The 16,989-nt window shown below is 35.9% G+C and overlaps 1 protein-coding gene across 4 annotated transcripts in view; it reads left to right on the top strand.

Moving 5' to 3' along the window:
* Window positions 1-13,050, top strand: part of ARL5B (ARF like GTPase 5B) — a 36,020-nt gene extending 22,970 nt beyond the window's left edge. For all 4 annotated transcript variants that reach the window (XM_077897034.1, XM_077897035.1, XM_077897033.1 and 1 more), the window contains exons 4-6: window positions 2,833-2,916; window positions 4,771-4,922; window positions 6,602-13,050. In XM_077897034.1, coding sequence (XP_077753160.1) covers window positions 2,833-2,916; window positions 4,771-4,922; window positions 6,602-6,650 — 285 coding nt within the window. In that variant the 3' untranslated portion in view covers window positions 6,651-13,050. The remainder of the gene's footprint in view (window positions 1-2,832; window positions 2,917-4,770; window positions 4,923-6,601) is intronic.
* The last annotated feature ends 3,939 nt before the right edge of the window (window positions 13,051-16,989 follow it).

The following is a 16,989-nucleotide window of genomic DNA, read 5'->3' as shown; positions in this document are numbered from 1 at the left end:
AAGATTTCCAAAATTCAAATTTTTGGTGAGATCGTATTTGTTTTTTAAAAATGGATTTACAGCCCCCACCCTCAGCCAAATTCTCTGTCAGTTATTTCATTATTTTACTACTTTAGAGCCATCCTGGGAAACAGTCTAGATGAGTTTCTGTTTTTGTTTTTATATCTTGTTAGAGGCAGATTTTTTTTTAAACCAGTGCAGTACTATTAAGGGATTTATCTTTGAGTATACTAATATACAATTGCATACATAATTTCTCTTTACAAACAGGTACATCTAACCTATTATTTTTTCTAAAATGAAGCCTATTAAAAATTGGGTGTTTTTTTAAGGGAGTGTGGGGAGATGCAAGGAAGTTTTGGTGAATAGGTTTGTTTTTTTAGTATAAATCCTTGGGATTTATGTTGCAATCACATGAGTATCTACATAGATATATGCAGTTCAGTTTATGACTGTCAAAACCAAATGGCGTATCATAGATCTTTAGCAGTTGTGGTAGCACTTAATTATTTTTTTTATTTGCAGGGAAAGATAAGTTGGTAAGCAAATATGATTATAGATAGGTTAGCTTCATATGTACTTCTATCATAAAAAAACATTCTGAAACTAAAACATGTTAGAAAGTCTTTTAGCATGACTACAGTTGCTCCTTGAACAACGCAAGGGTTAGGGACAGTGACCCCCCCTCCCTTCACAGTCCAAAGTCCACATATAACTTGACTTCCTCAAAAACTTGACTGATGGCCTCCTGTTGACCAGAAGCCCTACTGATGACATAAAATGTGGATTAATATATATTTCATATGTTGTATGGGTTATATACTGTAGTCTGACAATAAAGTAAGCTAGAGAAAAGAATGTTACTAAGAAAATCATAAAGGGAAAATACATTTACAGCACTGACTGCATAGTTAAAAAAAAATCACATTTAAGGGGACCTGCTCAGCTCAAAGCAGAGCTGATCACCAGTATTTAAACAGCACAGCTGTCGGTGCCTTTGCAAAACTCGCAAGTACTGCAGGTGTGAGACAGAAGAGCCATCAGTTCTGATGAGTAGGTTAGAGTTGATTCTCGCTGATCAACATATTTATAGCGTTGCAAAATGGTAGTGAGGTTCCAGAAACTCAAGAAGACTTAGCATGGGTCCAAAAAGAAATATGTTATTAATGACCCCATTTGCATGAACTTTTTCTTTTTTTAATAAGCTCTTTTATAAGAATTTCAAAATTGCTACAAAGACCCTTTGGCCTTTACTGCAGGATCCCAGCACAGCACCTGGCATCTGCAAATCTTAGTGCCACATAGGGAATCTGGTCTCTGTGGTATTTCCCTGATGGTTTTTGCACCCTCATCAGCTTCTTAAATTCCTTATCCTGACGAGTCCTCCAGAAGCCTAAGGTCTCCATTGTAATGCAGGGAGTTGAGCTGCTGGTGAATTCCTGACACACTCCTCTCATCAGAGTCACTTACCTTTATTCTGTCCCTGATACTTTGCCAGTTTCTTCCATTTCTTTCTTCCAGTCTCTTCTCTTTTATCCCCTTTGAACAAGCCCTGCCCAGTTTATATGCAGATCACTCTAGTTATCTCTTTGTCTAGTTGTAAGGTCTTCTGAACAATCTGCTGTCACCCTCCCTCTATTGATTCTTTTTTTTTTTTTTTAAAGATTTTATTTATTCATGAGAGACACACACACACACAGAGAGAGAGAGAGGGAGGCAGAGACACAGGCAGAGGGAGAAGCAGGCTCCATGCAGGGAGCCCCGACGTGGGATCCACGTGTACTTGATCCCGGGTCTCCAGGATCACACCCTGGGCTGAAGGCGGCGCTAAACCACCGAGCCACCAGAGCTGCCCTCTCTATTGATTCTTCATCACTGTTATAACGTTCAGCATCTCTTAATCTCACTTTTTCTTCTAAAATACTAATGTAGGGGCCCTTTGCACTGTATCTTCTTACTTTCCTTACCAAAGATCTTTTTATTTTTAATGTATAAGACCCATCTTTTACATACACACCTTTATCAACAGCTTCCTCTAATCCTGTTGATGTCTCTGCTTTAACTCCATCTGCATCCCCTCTAGTGCATTAATTCCTAAGTAGGGGATCCATGGGTGGCGCAGCGGTTTGGCGCCTGCCTTTGGCCCAGGGCGCGATCCTGGAGACCTGGGATCGAATCCCACATCGGGCTCCCGGTGCATGGAGCCTGCTCCTCCCTCTGCCTGTGTCTCTGCCTCTCTCTCTCTCTCTGTGTGTGACTATCATAAAAAAAAAAAAAAAATTAAAAAAAAAATTTCCTAAGTAGGCATGTTTCTATTTAGCACATTTTATCTAGGGCTTTTATTGTTGGTTTTGTTATGTTAAAATGTCTTGTTCATTAGTTGGGGTTTTTTTTTTTTAATGTGTTTCTCTTTTTCAGGCTAACTTGTGTGCTCCTTTTTATTAGGCAAGAGATTGTGAAACATAAATAATTACTGATTGCTTATGTGAGCAATTATAGAGTACTTTCAAGTTTTAGTGAAAGTTACTTAAATTACTGTGACTTTCTCTTCGAAAATTATTACCTGTTTAAAAATAAATCTTAGTGTACAGAGTATTATGTATGAAGACATAACCTTTTTAAAATAAACTATGGGCATAATTTTTATCTGTTGAAATTATGAGTCATTAACATTTGGATTTTACAGTATAATTTAAACTATGATGAAAAAGCAGTAGACCATTTTATGGTAATGATGTCATGTAAAGAAAGTATTCTCACTTTCTTTGAGAGTAGTTTTACAGAAAACTTCAAGATTTCATTCAATTTTCTTTCTTTTTAATTTTCTTCTAGTTCATCATTCTTGTTGTTGATAGCATTGACAGGGAACGACTAGCCATTACAAAAGAAGAATTGTACAGAATGTTGGCTCATGAGGTAAATTTTTAAAGCAAATGTAAACCATGGAGTAAGGTATCTGTATAATGGTTGTGATTTTCTACAAAGATTATGGGCTTTGCTGTTGGTTATTTCATCATTAACAAAATTTTATATTTTGATGAAAGTCTTAAAGTTTCATTACATTTTCAAACTTGAAGAAGCTCAACACATTAATTTGTAGACTGTTACTGTTATTGGCACGACTTTTCAAAGTTAAAACCACTTATTCATGCCTTAAAGAGTCTGATAAAGCAAGAAAAAGGAAAACTTAAGTTTTCGGTTTATTTTAACTGAAAATTCTTTATTTTTAAAATTTTTTAAAGATTTTATTTATTTACTAGAGACACAGAGAGAGAGGCAGAGACACAGGCAGAGGGAGAAGCAGGCTCCATGCGGGGAGCCCGATGTGGGCAATCCTGGGTCTCCAGGATCATGCCCTGGGCTGAAGGTGGCGCTAAACTGCTGAGCCACCCAGGCTGCCCCTATAACTGAAAATTCTTCAGTGAATGATCTGAGATCACTTAATTCTATTTCAGATGCACAAAAGACTTAGATAATAAAACACACTTGTCCACCCACCATTCAGTGTAAGATATTAAATATCCTATGTGACCTTCCCAATCCCATTTCCTTCCTTTCTTTCAAAGAATTCTGAAAGAATTACATTATCCTAAAAGTGTTGATTACTAAACCTATGTATATTTTTGATACTTTCTCTACTTTTTTGTCAGTTGACAAAATATTATGTTCATAAACTCTTATATAATGATACAGATTTTTTTTTTTTCCCGGTAACTCAGTTTTGGTGTTTTTTGTTTTTTGTTTTGTTTTGTTTAGCATAACATTATGATTATCCATGTCAGTACATACAACTTTAGTTCATTCCTTTAAAAAAACCATCTAGTGTTCTATTGTATAAATATACCACAGTTGATTTGTTCTTTTTTTTAATCTTTTTAATTTTTTAATTTTTATAATAAATTTTATTAATAATTTAATAAAAATTAATTTTAAAATTTTAATAATCTTTTTAATTTTTTAATCTGACGTTTAGGTTATTTCTAGTATTTTGATCGTATGAACAGTTCTGTGGTGAATATTAATGAATGCTGTTAGTTTACACCAATATTAATGAGTAAAATAAATATTCCTCATCCTCACCCTCAGTCCTCTTTTTTAAATTTGGAGAAATTCTGTAGTATTTGGTAACATAATACCATATTTTCCCGTCAGAGTATTGCTCCTATAGTTTTAAATCAGTGTTTAAGATGCATGTTTATTTTAGTTTGACCCCTTTGGCCCAAAAGTATAAAAAAAACTTTTGATAATCTGGCTTATGTTAGTAAGGCCATTTTGTTAGAGTTAATCATGAAGTCATTATTATTTGAGAAAATTTATTTTCATTTCAATATAATTTTTATTTATTATTTTTATAGATTTTATTTGAGAGAGAAAACAAGTGGGGAGGAGAGGCAAAGGGAGGAGAAGAAAGCAGGGAGCCCCACATGGGGCTCAGTCCTAGGACCCCAGGATCATGACTTGAGCCAAAAGCAGACACTTAACCAACTGAGCCATCAAGGAACCCCCCCCCCCCTTTTTTTTTAATAAGCTCTAGGCTCAACATGGGGCTTGAACTCAGAACCCTGTGATCAAGAGTTGTGTATTCTACGAACTGAGCCAGCCAGGCATCTCTCAAAAAAAAATTTTAACTAAATATTACTGCCTAATCATTTTAAAGTAGAGGGATTTCAGTGTAACTGTCCAGTTGAGCATATCTGACCTTTTTTGCTTGATTAGTTTAATTTGGATTGTGATATTTCATGTATTAGAAATATTTCATATTGATTGCAGGATTTACGGAAGGCTGCAGTCCTAATCTTTGCAAATAAACAGGATATGAAAGGGTGCATGACAGCAGCTGAAATCTCTAAATACCTCACCCTTAGTTCAATTAAGGATCATCCGTGGCACATTCAGTCCTGCTGTGCTTTAACAGGAGAAGGGTAAGTGCTACATGATATGAGGGGAAGTATGACTTCAAATTTCTGTCAACTTTTCTTTGATCCTGTTCCCTTTTTTGCTCTTAAAGATAGTTTTTTTTGTATTTCAGTTTTATAAGGTAGAAATAATTTTAGTCTGTTACTGTTAAATTACAGCTCAGCAGAGTAACACACATTTTTTGGTAACTTTTAATGTAAACAAAATGTTTTACCAGAAAAAGTCAATAACAAATGTTTGGATTAAGTTGTCACAATTTTATTTATTTATTTTTATTTTATTTTATTTTTTTTTAATTTTTATTTATTTATGATAGTCACAGAGAGAGCGAGAGAGAGAGGCAGAGACACAGGCAGAGGGAGAAGCAGGCTCCATGCACCGGGAGCCCGATGTGGGATTCCATCCCGGGTCTGCAGGATCGCGCCCTGGGCCAAAGGCAGACGCCAAACCGCTGCGCCACCCAGGGATCATTCATTCATTCATTCATTCATTCATTTATTTATTTATTTATGAATGATTGTACTTATTCATTCACAAGAGACACAGGCAGAGGGAGGAGAAGTAGGCTCCATGCAAGGAGCCCCATGTGGGACTCAGTACCGGGAATCCAGGATCACACCCTGAGCCAAAGGCAGACACTCAACCGCTGAGCTACCCAGGCATCCCACAATCCAGATTTTTAGTTGCTGTTCATTTCTTGCTTTTGTCCTTACTAACTGGGGGAAAAACTATAATGTTGCCTGAATTAAAGTGGATGCTTCAAAGAAATTTCACATTTTCGGTAAAGGCTTAATTAAGCATGAGCTTTCAACTTTTCACAAGAGTACATCTCCTTTCTTATCAAGAGTCCTTTCACGGGATATACTTTGTGAGAGTCAACATTTGAGACAAATGCTTCCTTTTTTTTTTTTTTTTTTTTTTAAAGATTTTATTTATTTATTCATGAGAGAGGCAGAGACATAGGGAAGCAGGCTCCATGCAAGGAGCCCAATGCGGGACTCAATCCCGGGACTCCAGGATCAGGCCCTGGGCCAAAGGCAGGCATTAAACCACTGAGCCATCCAGGGATCCCGAGACAAATGCTTCCTAATAGTGTATTCTTCTTTCCTAAGAACTTAAGTTTGGATAGAGTAGGCTAAAGAGAACCTCGTGTGTTATATGTGACTTATCTAGTCGATTTCCAGGAGTTTATTTATCCTCTAATCAACTTGACCTTCTTAGTTATGCTATTAGAAATAGCTTATTAGTAATAGCCTATTAGTAATATGATGGCTGGATGTAGATTTTTTTTTTTTTTTTTTTTTACCTATCCTTAAGGATTCCATTCTGTAGAATTTCAGAGGGTATGAAGTTCCTATTGCCTTTCTATACTGGCTTCAGTTTTAACCTTAAAGGAAGACGGAAGGGAAGTATTTGCAATCTTGCTGGTAAAACTGCCAAAGTGGTTATCTTCAAGATGAGACTGAAACCATTGCCCAGTTACTCAGCTAATCTGATTAACATCTCTTGTCTAAGTGAATCATCCTCTTCAAAATTCCACTTCTTGTAGCATTACCTACATATTTCACTTACCTGTATAAATAATTATCGTAATACCGACTTTTGGGTAAGACTTAAAAAATAGTAAGTATGCTTTCAATGATAAATACTTCCATTTTGAAAATACTTCTATCTTTTGTTTCAGATTATGCCAAGGTCTAGAGTGGATGACCTCCCGAATTGGTGTGAGATAACTTTTTGCTTGAAAAGAGACTGCTCTATTTATTCTGTGACATGAACATTTTCCTAGTACCTTTGGCTGCTAAGGCAGCAGCATGTTTAATTTATAACAACACAAACCTCTATGAGCAACACTTGAATCAAGTGCAGCTGAACTGGAACATAAAAGATTTTTTTCTTAACTTTTTTTTAATGCACTAATCTTCAGTTGGATGAACATAATGTATAACTATGTTTTCAGCAACATAATTCTTCTGACTGCTGATCTAATTATTCAATGACTGCCTTGTAAGAAATGTTTGTCATATGTTTAATGTTTTCTGAAGTATTGTAATAACTTTAATGACCAACTTCTTTCATTTCTTGACCACCCCCTTTCCCTACCAGATAATTACTGGCTTGACAGAGTAGTAGTGGAAATCATCGGGTACTGCTTGCAAACTTAACCAGCACTAAATATTTGCTCCCTCTTCAGACCACTTGTCTTTTGGATAGAACTTATAAAGAAAAAAATCTGCCCAAAAGATACATATATATATACATAAGGAAGATTAACCATCTATGAGAACTGCCCTTAAGTTAATTTCTCCCATATTATTACAGCCATGAAATAATTTTAAGTCACTATTAGCATGGAAATTAAGTAGGCTGTTTTATCTTAAAGAATTAAATTCACGTTTCTGCCTCCAACATGAGATTAGTTTTGATCAAACACTAACCAAGGAAAAATATATGAAAGCCCAACTTCAATAGTAATATTTTGGATAAATCTGATAAATCTGATACTTTTAAAATGTCACATTATTCAACACATACATTAACTATCAGAAATTATTGAAGCATACCAGCACTAATACCAAAACAAGACACTCAGCATATATTTTACTATCAATTATAAGCAACTTTATTATCAGCAAAAAGTTCAGCTATTCCATTTGCAAAGGAGAGCACATCTGCTTTCGGGAATAGCTAAAGCAGAAGTATAAACATTTCATTTCTTAAAATTTTGAAATTGTGTCTGAATTTGAATAGTGTTTCTACCACCAGCAGTATATTACTTAGAAAACCATATGGCTTTCCTTAAATCTATCTGAGGTTATAGTGTGATAAGTTTAAAACAGTTGCCATCTTTCTAGAACATGATGTTCTAAAGTCTTTTGCTGGGTTACAGGACACTGCTGAGTTTAATCCAAGCTTTTACAGTATTACTAGGAGACTGAATGTTAACACTAACATCTTGAAAAATAAGAAAAAGTCATAATCTATCAAAAGTTTACTACATATCATTAAAAATTTTCAAGGCAGTTGTCTAATATGAACAGTACTCTAAATAGTGCATTGTTAAGAGGGAGGACAAGTATTATATTTTTGATCCTCTATTTCAAGTGTGATTTTGCCATAACGAAAGCTATAAAATGCATAGAGAATAATACTTCATTTTTGCAGTATTTTTTTAAATTTGGGTCAAAAATAGGAATCAGTGTTCTTAAGAGTATCTAAAATACCTGTTCAGAAGTGGTATTTTAATTTTAATATTTTTTATTGTAAATTGGTTTTACTTTTGCTCTGTTTTCAAGTATACTTGATTTATTATATTTAGTCTAATTTAGTTGAATGTGGTAATATTTTCTTTCTATTTAGTGGTAGCACACCCCAGAACTGAAAAATGGCCAGAGAAAAGCTTTCTGGACTTTGGGAACTAGTGGTTTATTAACCTTGTTTTGAACCTTTTTTTTAGTGATTCTGTACCAGGTAGAGGGTAAATTTTGTTTTTAATAAAATCCATAGTCTAGAACATGAGAGAAGAGCAAACGTAAATCAATATGGATGCTTTGTGGTATGTGTTTGGGGACCGAGCAGGAGGAATTATGAAGGTACCATTTACCTAAAGCACACTTTGCCAGATTTCTATCTTGGTCATAGAGTTTAGCCATAAATACTGAGAATAATTCTCTTCATCCTGAGAAAATATACTTAATACTCCTGTATCCATTCTTATTATGAAATGTATCTTTTATCTAATAAGATTGGCTGGCTCAATTTTCTTCTATCAAATTATGCAGTTATTTTTTATATTACCACATCAGCATTATATTAAAAGTGTTTTTAATAGTTGGTTGTATTTTGTCAGACAACTACTAGTATAGATTCAAGTTTGCTATTTAATTTTTTAAAATACAATTTATTTTCTAAATTTTTTTAAAAAGCATTTTGTTAGTTTGGAATTAGAAATGATTTATGTTAGCGGTGTTGAAAATGAAATCGATATCCCACTAGTTTTTGTGGCAATAATTGGGAAAGTTCAAATAGGAAATTCATGTTAAGACTTTTAAAAAGTGTTTTTATAGGTTTTCATTAATGTTTTCCTGTTACAGTGATATGAAAACTGATTATCCTTTACTCCAAGAGAATGTTTTATTTGACCCAAGCAAGTATGTAATACTAAAGGATTGATTCTGACATTCATTGTCAATCAACTGTAAGATACTGTCTGGTGAAAAATGTAAATTTGTAATTAGTGCCTTTCTACACATTTTGAGATGAGTTCTCAATTTTGTACTATACCTGTTCTATAGAGGTCAGATTAGCAGCTGAGTAACAAGACAATGAAATAATTCGAAATTCACCCTCCCCACCACCCTTTCAGTTGCCTAGCAAAGTTTCTAGTAAGTAGTGGAAAGCAAGGGACCCACCTACATTACTTTTTGGAGATTATTTTAGATTTTACTTTTATTTGAAAGATGAAGAAAGTTTAACAAATCTTTTAATATTTTATTAGAACTGAAATGTAACTGCCACCCAAACATGGCATTTTTCTTCATTTTGAGCATGTTGAATTCTTCATATTTAAACCCACTGTTCTTATTGCAGCCCATTTGGGAATTCTTAGAATTAACAGGTTCTTTTACATGGAAATATACTATATAATTTGTACTGTTAGTGTAATTTAACTCCTTAAAATCTGAAATAATATATGCATAATCTATTGGAAAACTGATAGTTTTAAATACATAATTTTTGCTTTTAGGTTCTGTTAGGTGTGCTTAAAGGTATAATTTTATTCTATATTAGAGGAAAGAGAATAAATTCAAGTTTTATTGTTAAAAATGATTTTTAAATGGGCACTATCCTTTGAGCCAAAGTCATTTTGATTAAGCATAAATTAACTTTTATTTTCTATAGCATAAAGAAGATATTTTCCTATGGAAACAGTGAGTGATGCAGGCAGTGCTGTAAAAATTCTCTGAAGAGCTATGGGGAATCAACAAAGCAAAGTAAATTTTAAAGAAAACAATAAATCTTTATATTTTTAAAAATCTTTTTGGTGTATCTTAGGACAAATTAGAAATGGAATTGTTTGTGACTATATCACTCATTTAATTCTTGACTATGTAAAACTATATCAGTAGAAAATGTAGTGGTATTATGCCTTTGGATAGGTAAATTCCATTGACATTCATCTTTGAAGACCAACTTCATGAGTCTAAACTTTTCATCTATGGCTTTGGATCCAAAATCTTTCATTTCCAGTTCAATTCTAAAGGATCTTTTCATATTTTGTTGGGATAAAGTCACTTCGAAATGCAGTCTGGTAACTTGTATTTGGTAGAACATTGTGCTGGCTGTCTTAAAGAAGTGGATTTGAATCTTAATATGGCCATTACTTATCTAGTTGACCTTAGACAGTTACTGTTCATGGCCTTTGTTTTCCCCATACTGAGAAACTTAGGCCAGCCAGAGCTCCATCATATCTTTTGGTTTTAAAATCCTGAACACTACATTAAATCAAGAAAAGCTAAAAATACTAGGAAAGGACATGTAATATGAAATTAAATTCACTTTTATCTGTTCTTTGATATCCATTTCATTATCATTTTGGTTAGTTGATGAATACAATCAGATAAGGAAACAAAGTATCAACTAGTAACTGCTACTTAGCTTCAATTGAGCTAAGAGCTAATGACAATGCAGAAAATAAGCCATATTACTAAGAAAATGATTGAAAGCTGCTGAAAAAACACCAGTGTTGTGTTTAAAATACTCTTTTCTAGAGAATATCTTGTTTCCTGGCTTTTACAAATTAGAAGTGGTCAGTTCATAGTATATTGGCTTTATTATTATTATTATTATTATTATTAATAAATTTATTTTTTATTGGTGTTGAATTTGAGTATATTGGCTTTCGATGCTACCCCAAACTCCAATTCTGTTGGACTTTCCAGTATTGAAATGACAGCGCAGCCAGGCTGTCACTATTTTACAAATGTCTAATTTTGAGAATAGTTTACATTCAAGGTTAGTTCCTTCAGTAATATTTCATCCTTACTCATTTAGCATTATTGTGAAGGCTGAAATCCAAGTCAGGTTCCCCAAAAGCATTTTTTTTAAGAGTTCTAGGTGGCCAAAATTGAATAGAAAAGGTCTATTTAAAAAAAAAAAATCAACTCCATTTTAAAGTAGAAAAGATATTGTGTTCAGCACATCCAAAATCAGTTTTAAATGCATATGATTGGGTAAAATTTGGGGAGAAGGTTAATTTCGAGGTATAGAGTCCTACTAGAAATGAATGTCAAAACAGTTGATTTAGTAAAGATAAACATGATGTAGAAAAATCTTCAGAAGGATATGAAGTAATAGAATATGTGAATGAAAACAGTGAGTATCCTCATTAAAGGCACTTAAAGTTACTAAGAAGAAAGTACAGTCTTACTGTAGTAGATATCTTACTTTTAAAGTGGCCAAAGGACCAAAGACTGATCAGGTTTTTTAGAATTTGTTAGTGTTGTCAGTCACATCTTTTTAATTAAACTGGTCATCTACATTGTCTCCTAGAAATGGAGAAATAAAATGTGCAATGCATATCTTTTGGAATAGATAACAAAGTTCTAGAAGAGTGGCAATGTTCTCTTGAACAAACTTGTAAAATTTCAATTAAAATGTTACCTCATTTTTCAATCCATAGGTGCTTTGCTCAAGCTTGTGGGATTTGCATCCATAAATACCCCCTTCACCCAAACTGTATTTGAAATATGCAAAATTCGCAACCAAGGGATAGCATTCCTTGGAGATTCTGTTTCATTTTATTCTTGTTTGCCACCAGCAGGACTAACCTGGTATAGCAGATTCACATACTGTCTTCATTAAAGCACACAGGCAAGTGCTCAGTCAGTACTTACTTAGTTTCATTAAAACCAAATCAGGGCAAGAGAAAACCCCAAAATTTGATTGATTATATTAACTGTGACTATATTTCATTCCATGTTGGGAAGATATCAAATGTTTCTCATCTGATCTTGGTTGTATATGATTTATTTGCATATGTTGGCCCTATTTACAAGAGACTCTTAAACATTTTAATTCTTCTTATATTTTCCCTCAGGAAGTTCAGGGACTGGACAAGCCCCTCTTTTGTTCTCTTGGAGTAAACTGTTCAGTGTAGTTACGAAATTTTTAATTTCAATTTAAAAAAGTTTAGCTGCTATTTCATCAAAAGTGTGCATTTATAAAATGATGGTTATGATTTTTTCCGATTGTGTAATAGTTTAAAATTTTACCCTATTTATTGCACAGAGCATGGTTTAAAAAAAAAAAGACTAAAAGCAATTACAGCCTTGTCCCTGGATTTCTCCTAATCAGAATATAATGATTATAATCACACATTGCCATCTTTGTATAAATTGGTGCTTTAGAGCATTAAAGAGGAAACAGCAGGCCCTGTAAAATATACTTCTTGCCTCAGAATATAAAACTAAGTGTATTTATATTTATGTTCATTTCTTAAGGTTTAAATACAAACTCTTGTTATCCATCAAGTTTCAGGCTTTCTACAAAAACCATAACAATATCTTAGCTAATCAGCTTCATCAAAATAGATGGTGTCAATACGGGCAAAATTAGGAATTGGATCTCTCTGTGGGTCCCATGGTATTGCATAGAGGGGGGAAAAGAAGAATGTCTTTCACTCTACAAACTGCTTCTTAACCCCAACCAAGCAACTGAGATGTGTGCTATTGGTCTAATATATAGCATTAATAAAAGAGCAAACCAATAACTTAATGTGTTTACATCATCACTTCTTGAAAATGGATCAAAGCATGTTCTACTGAGGGTGGGACTGTTTAAAGATGTGTTTTAAATTTAATAGCTTCATTACTGTCATAAAATGCTTCTTTTATATGTTAAGTTTAGGTTGCTGGTACTCACAATTTTTTTTTATTTCTGCAATTATGTTTTAATGAGTTGCTTGCATGCCTACTCACCCAAGTGAAAAAGGATGCTGTTTGCTCTGGAATGTTCATCTTTTAGACAAGATTTGGCTCATTTACAATCATGGTGCAATACAGTGTAACATTCATTTGTTTTCAGTCAACAGTTTTATTTTTGTCATAATAAATAATTACTTTTCCAATATGACATGAACCCAGTGATTTCTTTTAAAGATAAAGGTCTGTTTTAACAGTCTTTTTGTTGCAAGTGATAGAAACCTACCTAAGCTAACAAAGCCATGGGAATTCATTACAGGGGTAAGGTCAAGTTGTGGGTGCTTAGGGAACCCAAGGTCAGCGATACAACTGGGTTTTTGGAACAGACCAGGACCAGAGACCCGGGCTCAGGGATAGCAAAGAGGAATCAGAAAGTTCTTTTTCTTACCCATCTCTTTTTCACCTGTTTCCTAGGAAGTCCACAGGGCAGATAATGTCCAAATCAAATAGCTCCTATAGTTTTATCTTTGTGCAAGTAAGAAGTCAGATCATCATTAGGTCCTAAGTTATGTTGTTGAAAACTGACCTCTGAGCTTTGGAGTCAAAAAAGAACATGAAGACAGAGTTTGGGACAAAGAGGAACAATAGTGATATAGGAAAAGGTGTCGGGGTTTGAAACCAATGGCCAACAAAGAATTCTTGAGATGTCTTTGGTGCAAAAAGATGGTTTTATTAAAAAGCCTGGGGATAAGACCCAGGGCAGAAAGCTGCCCTTGGGGCATGAGGAGCGGCCCATTATATACTTTCAAGCTGGGAGCAGGGGTTAGAGATAGTGTAAACCTCCCAGGTAGTTTGGAAACAAGGTTTCCAGGCTCCAGAGGGGGCTAGCTATCTTGAGGAAAATGCCTCTAGTACTGTTTAGTAAAAACAGTCATGAGACCCTTGAGACGTATATCGGTAGATCATATGCTTGGGGAGTGATTGCCAACATGTATCGTGCGGAAATAAAGGAAGTCTCCAGAGGAACGTTTATATGTTAAAGTAGACTCCAAGGAGAGATCAAGCTAATAAAGTGGCCTCTTGATCCTAGCAAAGTATCAACATCAACATCGAGGCAGCTGAGTCCCTAGAAGAATGTCACTCTGCATGCCTCAAGGACTTGTCCAAGGAAACCTGCCGGTTCCCCGCATCAAATAGCTTTATTGCTTCCCTGGGCAGAGGAGGCCTGCCAGAAGGAAGGGTCTGGGGGCTGTTAGAGGGAAATACAGGATCCAGCCAGTTTCAGTTTCGGCAGGAGTTGTGTCCCTGTTGCCAGGCTTGTTGGTCATGTGTTCAGAGCGGCATGGGGTTCCTGAAATAAAAGACCCAGAGGGGAGGAGGGGAGGTGTGCGGAAGAGGGAAAATTTACTTAGTTGAAAATCGAGCCTTGCAAAGAAAGGCATCAATACATTTTGATTGTTGTTCAGCTTTCTGCTTTTAATTGGTTTCAATTACAGTTTCATATTCCCCACTTACATTGTTCTTTTCCCTGCCGTGGGTCAGTTTCTCTTTTGGGTCCGAACAACTGTGGCCCTGCGGAAGGTCCACTGACCAGAGAAGGGGAATCCCTGGGCTGAGGACAGCAATCCAAGAGGCTGTGTGTGGTATGAAAAGAAAGATATCTGGTCTTTGAACCCTGGTCCTGAGACAAAGCTCCTCAAACCCTTGGAATTTCCTGGATGATTTGAGTGTTTTTTGTCATTCATGAGAAAGCTCTTTTGAGCTTACAGTAAATGAGGTGACTCAGGGTGGACCTATTATATATAGGCTCAGAGTGGAACTGGTCACCAGGAATACCAAATGGTTAGAAGATGGGAGCTTTCAGCTCTGCTTACCAGCCTCTGGAAGAGGAAGATGGAGGGGTGCTGCTGACGAAGCTCTGTGAAAGCTTTTTTTTTTTTTTTTTTTTAAGATTTTTCTTTTTAAAGTAATCTCTACCTTGAGCATGGGCTCAAACTCACAACCCTGAGATCAAGTGTGGCATGCTCCACCAGCTGAGCCAGCCAGGCTCCCCTCTGAAAATTCTTGAACAAGATTGATAAGCTTCCCAATTAGTGAAAATATCTATATGCTGGGATGGTGATACACCCCAGTTCCATGGGAGCCCTTTCAGACTGTCCCCTCTGTACCTCTTCATCTGGTTGTTCTATATCCTTTATAGTAAACTGGTAAATATAAATAAATGTGGAGTTCTGTGGGCCACTCTGGCAGATTAATCAAACCCAAGAAAGGGATTGCAGGAACCTTCCAACTAGAGCCAGTCATAGACGAGGTGACAGTCCGGACATGGCATCTAAAGCAGGAGGGAAAAGTGCAGTTTTTTTTAAAACTATTTTTTAAAATTTTTATTTATTTATGATAGTCACACACAGAGAGAGGCAAGAGGGAGAAGCAGGCTCCATGCACCGGGAGCCTGACGTGGGATTCTATCCCGGGTCTCCAGGATCGCGCTCTGGGCCGAAGGCAGGCACCAAACCGCTGCACCACCCAGGGATCCCGAAAAGTGCAGTTTTGTGTGAGTGAGCCTCTCATCTGTGGGGCCTGCCCCGTTCTCCAAGTGCATAGTGTCAGAATTGAGCTAAGTTGTCAAACACCTAGTCTGTGTATGCTGAGAATTGGAGAATTGGTAGTATTGGAAAAACACACTGGAGTATCTCCTCCACTGTGAGGTGTATCTGAGATCTTCTACACATTGTGTATTCTTAAATGGTGTTCTTAAAAAAAAAAAGTTGACATAAAATCTAATATTGGATAAGATCATAAATTTTCATTATATTAATTAGATTCCTCAAAAGTAGTGACTTAACTCCCTCCGTTTCTCAAAGACCTCTTTGAGAATGTGATGAAAGATAGCTACACAAAAATTACACATAGATACTGATGTGAAATCTTGGGATCTGGGAGCAAACGGCCAAGAAAGAATTTTTGAGACGTCTTCAGTGCAAAAAGTTTTATTAAAGCATGGGGACAGGACCCTTGGGCAGAAGGAGCTGCACTGGGGTTGTGAGGAGTGACCAATTCTATACTTTCAAGTTGCGGGGGAGGGGGTTAGGGGTAGCGTACATAAGTCTCTAAGGAATTTAGAAGCCAGGTTTGCAGGATCTTGAGGGGTTATTTACTACTGTCTAGTAAAACTTTAGTCATGAGACCCTTCAGATGTACATCAGTGGGCCATATGCTTGGAGGATGATTGCCAACATAGATGGTGGGGAGAGGGGAGGTAGAGATAAAGGAAATTTCCAAAGGGATTTTTTCTATGTTAAAGAAGACAGCATCCTGGAGGTCAGGCTAATGTCAAGCTAAGGTTGCCTTTTGCCTTTAGCAAAGTATTAGCATAGAACCAGTTGAGTTCCTGGAGGTAGGTCACCCTGCCTATCTTAAATACTTGTCAACGTGCTGCAAAGGAAATTTAATTTTTCTTTTGCCTTTGTTCTCCACACACAAAGTTACAAATTTTGTATAGGTTGGGAATGTCTAGTGCCTCAGTTTAAATAAGAGTTCACATAACTCCCTGTTAGGGGACATTCGCGTTGCTTCTAGTCTTTAACTACAACAAATGAAGCTGTAAGACTGCTAGAACATTCATGTATAAGTCTCTGTGGAAACACTTGTTTTCATCTCTCTTTGGTAAGCCACAAAAACGAGGAATGGACTGGCAGGATCATATGGTAAGTAAGTGTACATTGAACTTTTCAGGAAACTGGCACATTTTTTTCAAAGTGATCCTCGCTTTGGTTACATTCCCACTCTTGGTATATGAGAGTCACAGTTCATTCATGCCAACAGTCGACCTGGTCACTGACTTTAGGCATTCTAAGTGTCTCACTGTGAGTTTAATTTGCATTTCCCTAATGACTACTGTTGAACATCGTTTCGTGTGCGTGTTTGCCATCCGTATATCTTGGCGAAGTGTTTGTTCAAATCTTCAATTTTTAATTGGATTTTCTTATGACTGAGTTTCAAGAGTTGTTTAACTTGCCTATAAGCCATTTATTAGATATGTTATTTAAAGTTGTCTCCCGGGCGCGGTGGCCCAGCGGTTTAGCGCCGCCTGCAGCCCAGAGCGTGATCCTGAAGACCCTGAATCGAGTCCCACATCAGGCTCTCTGTA

Source organism: Canis aureus, chromosome 5 (assembly GCF_053574225.1).
Source record: "Canis aureus isolate CA01 chromosome 5, VMU_Caureus_v.1.0, whole genome shotgun sequence".
Taxonomy (NCBI): Eukaryota; Metazoa; Chordata; class Mammalia; order Carnivora; family Canidae; genus Canis; species Canis aureus.
This window is presented reverse-complemented; position numbering and strand designations above follow the sequence as displayed.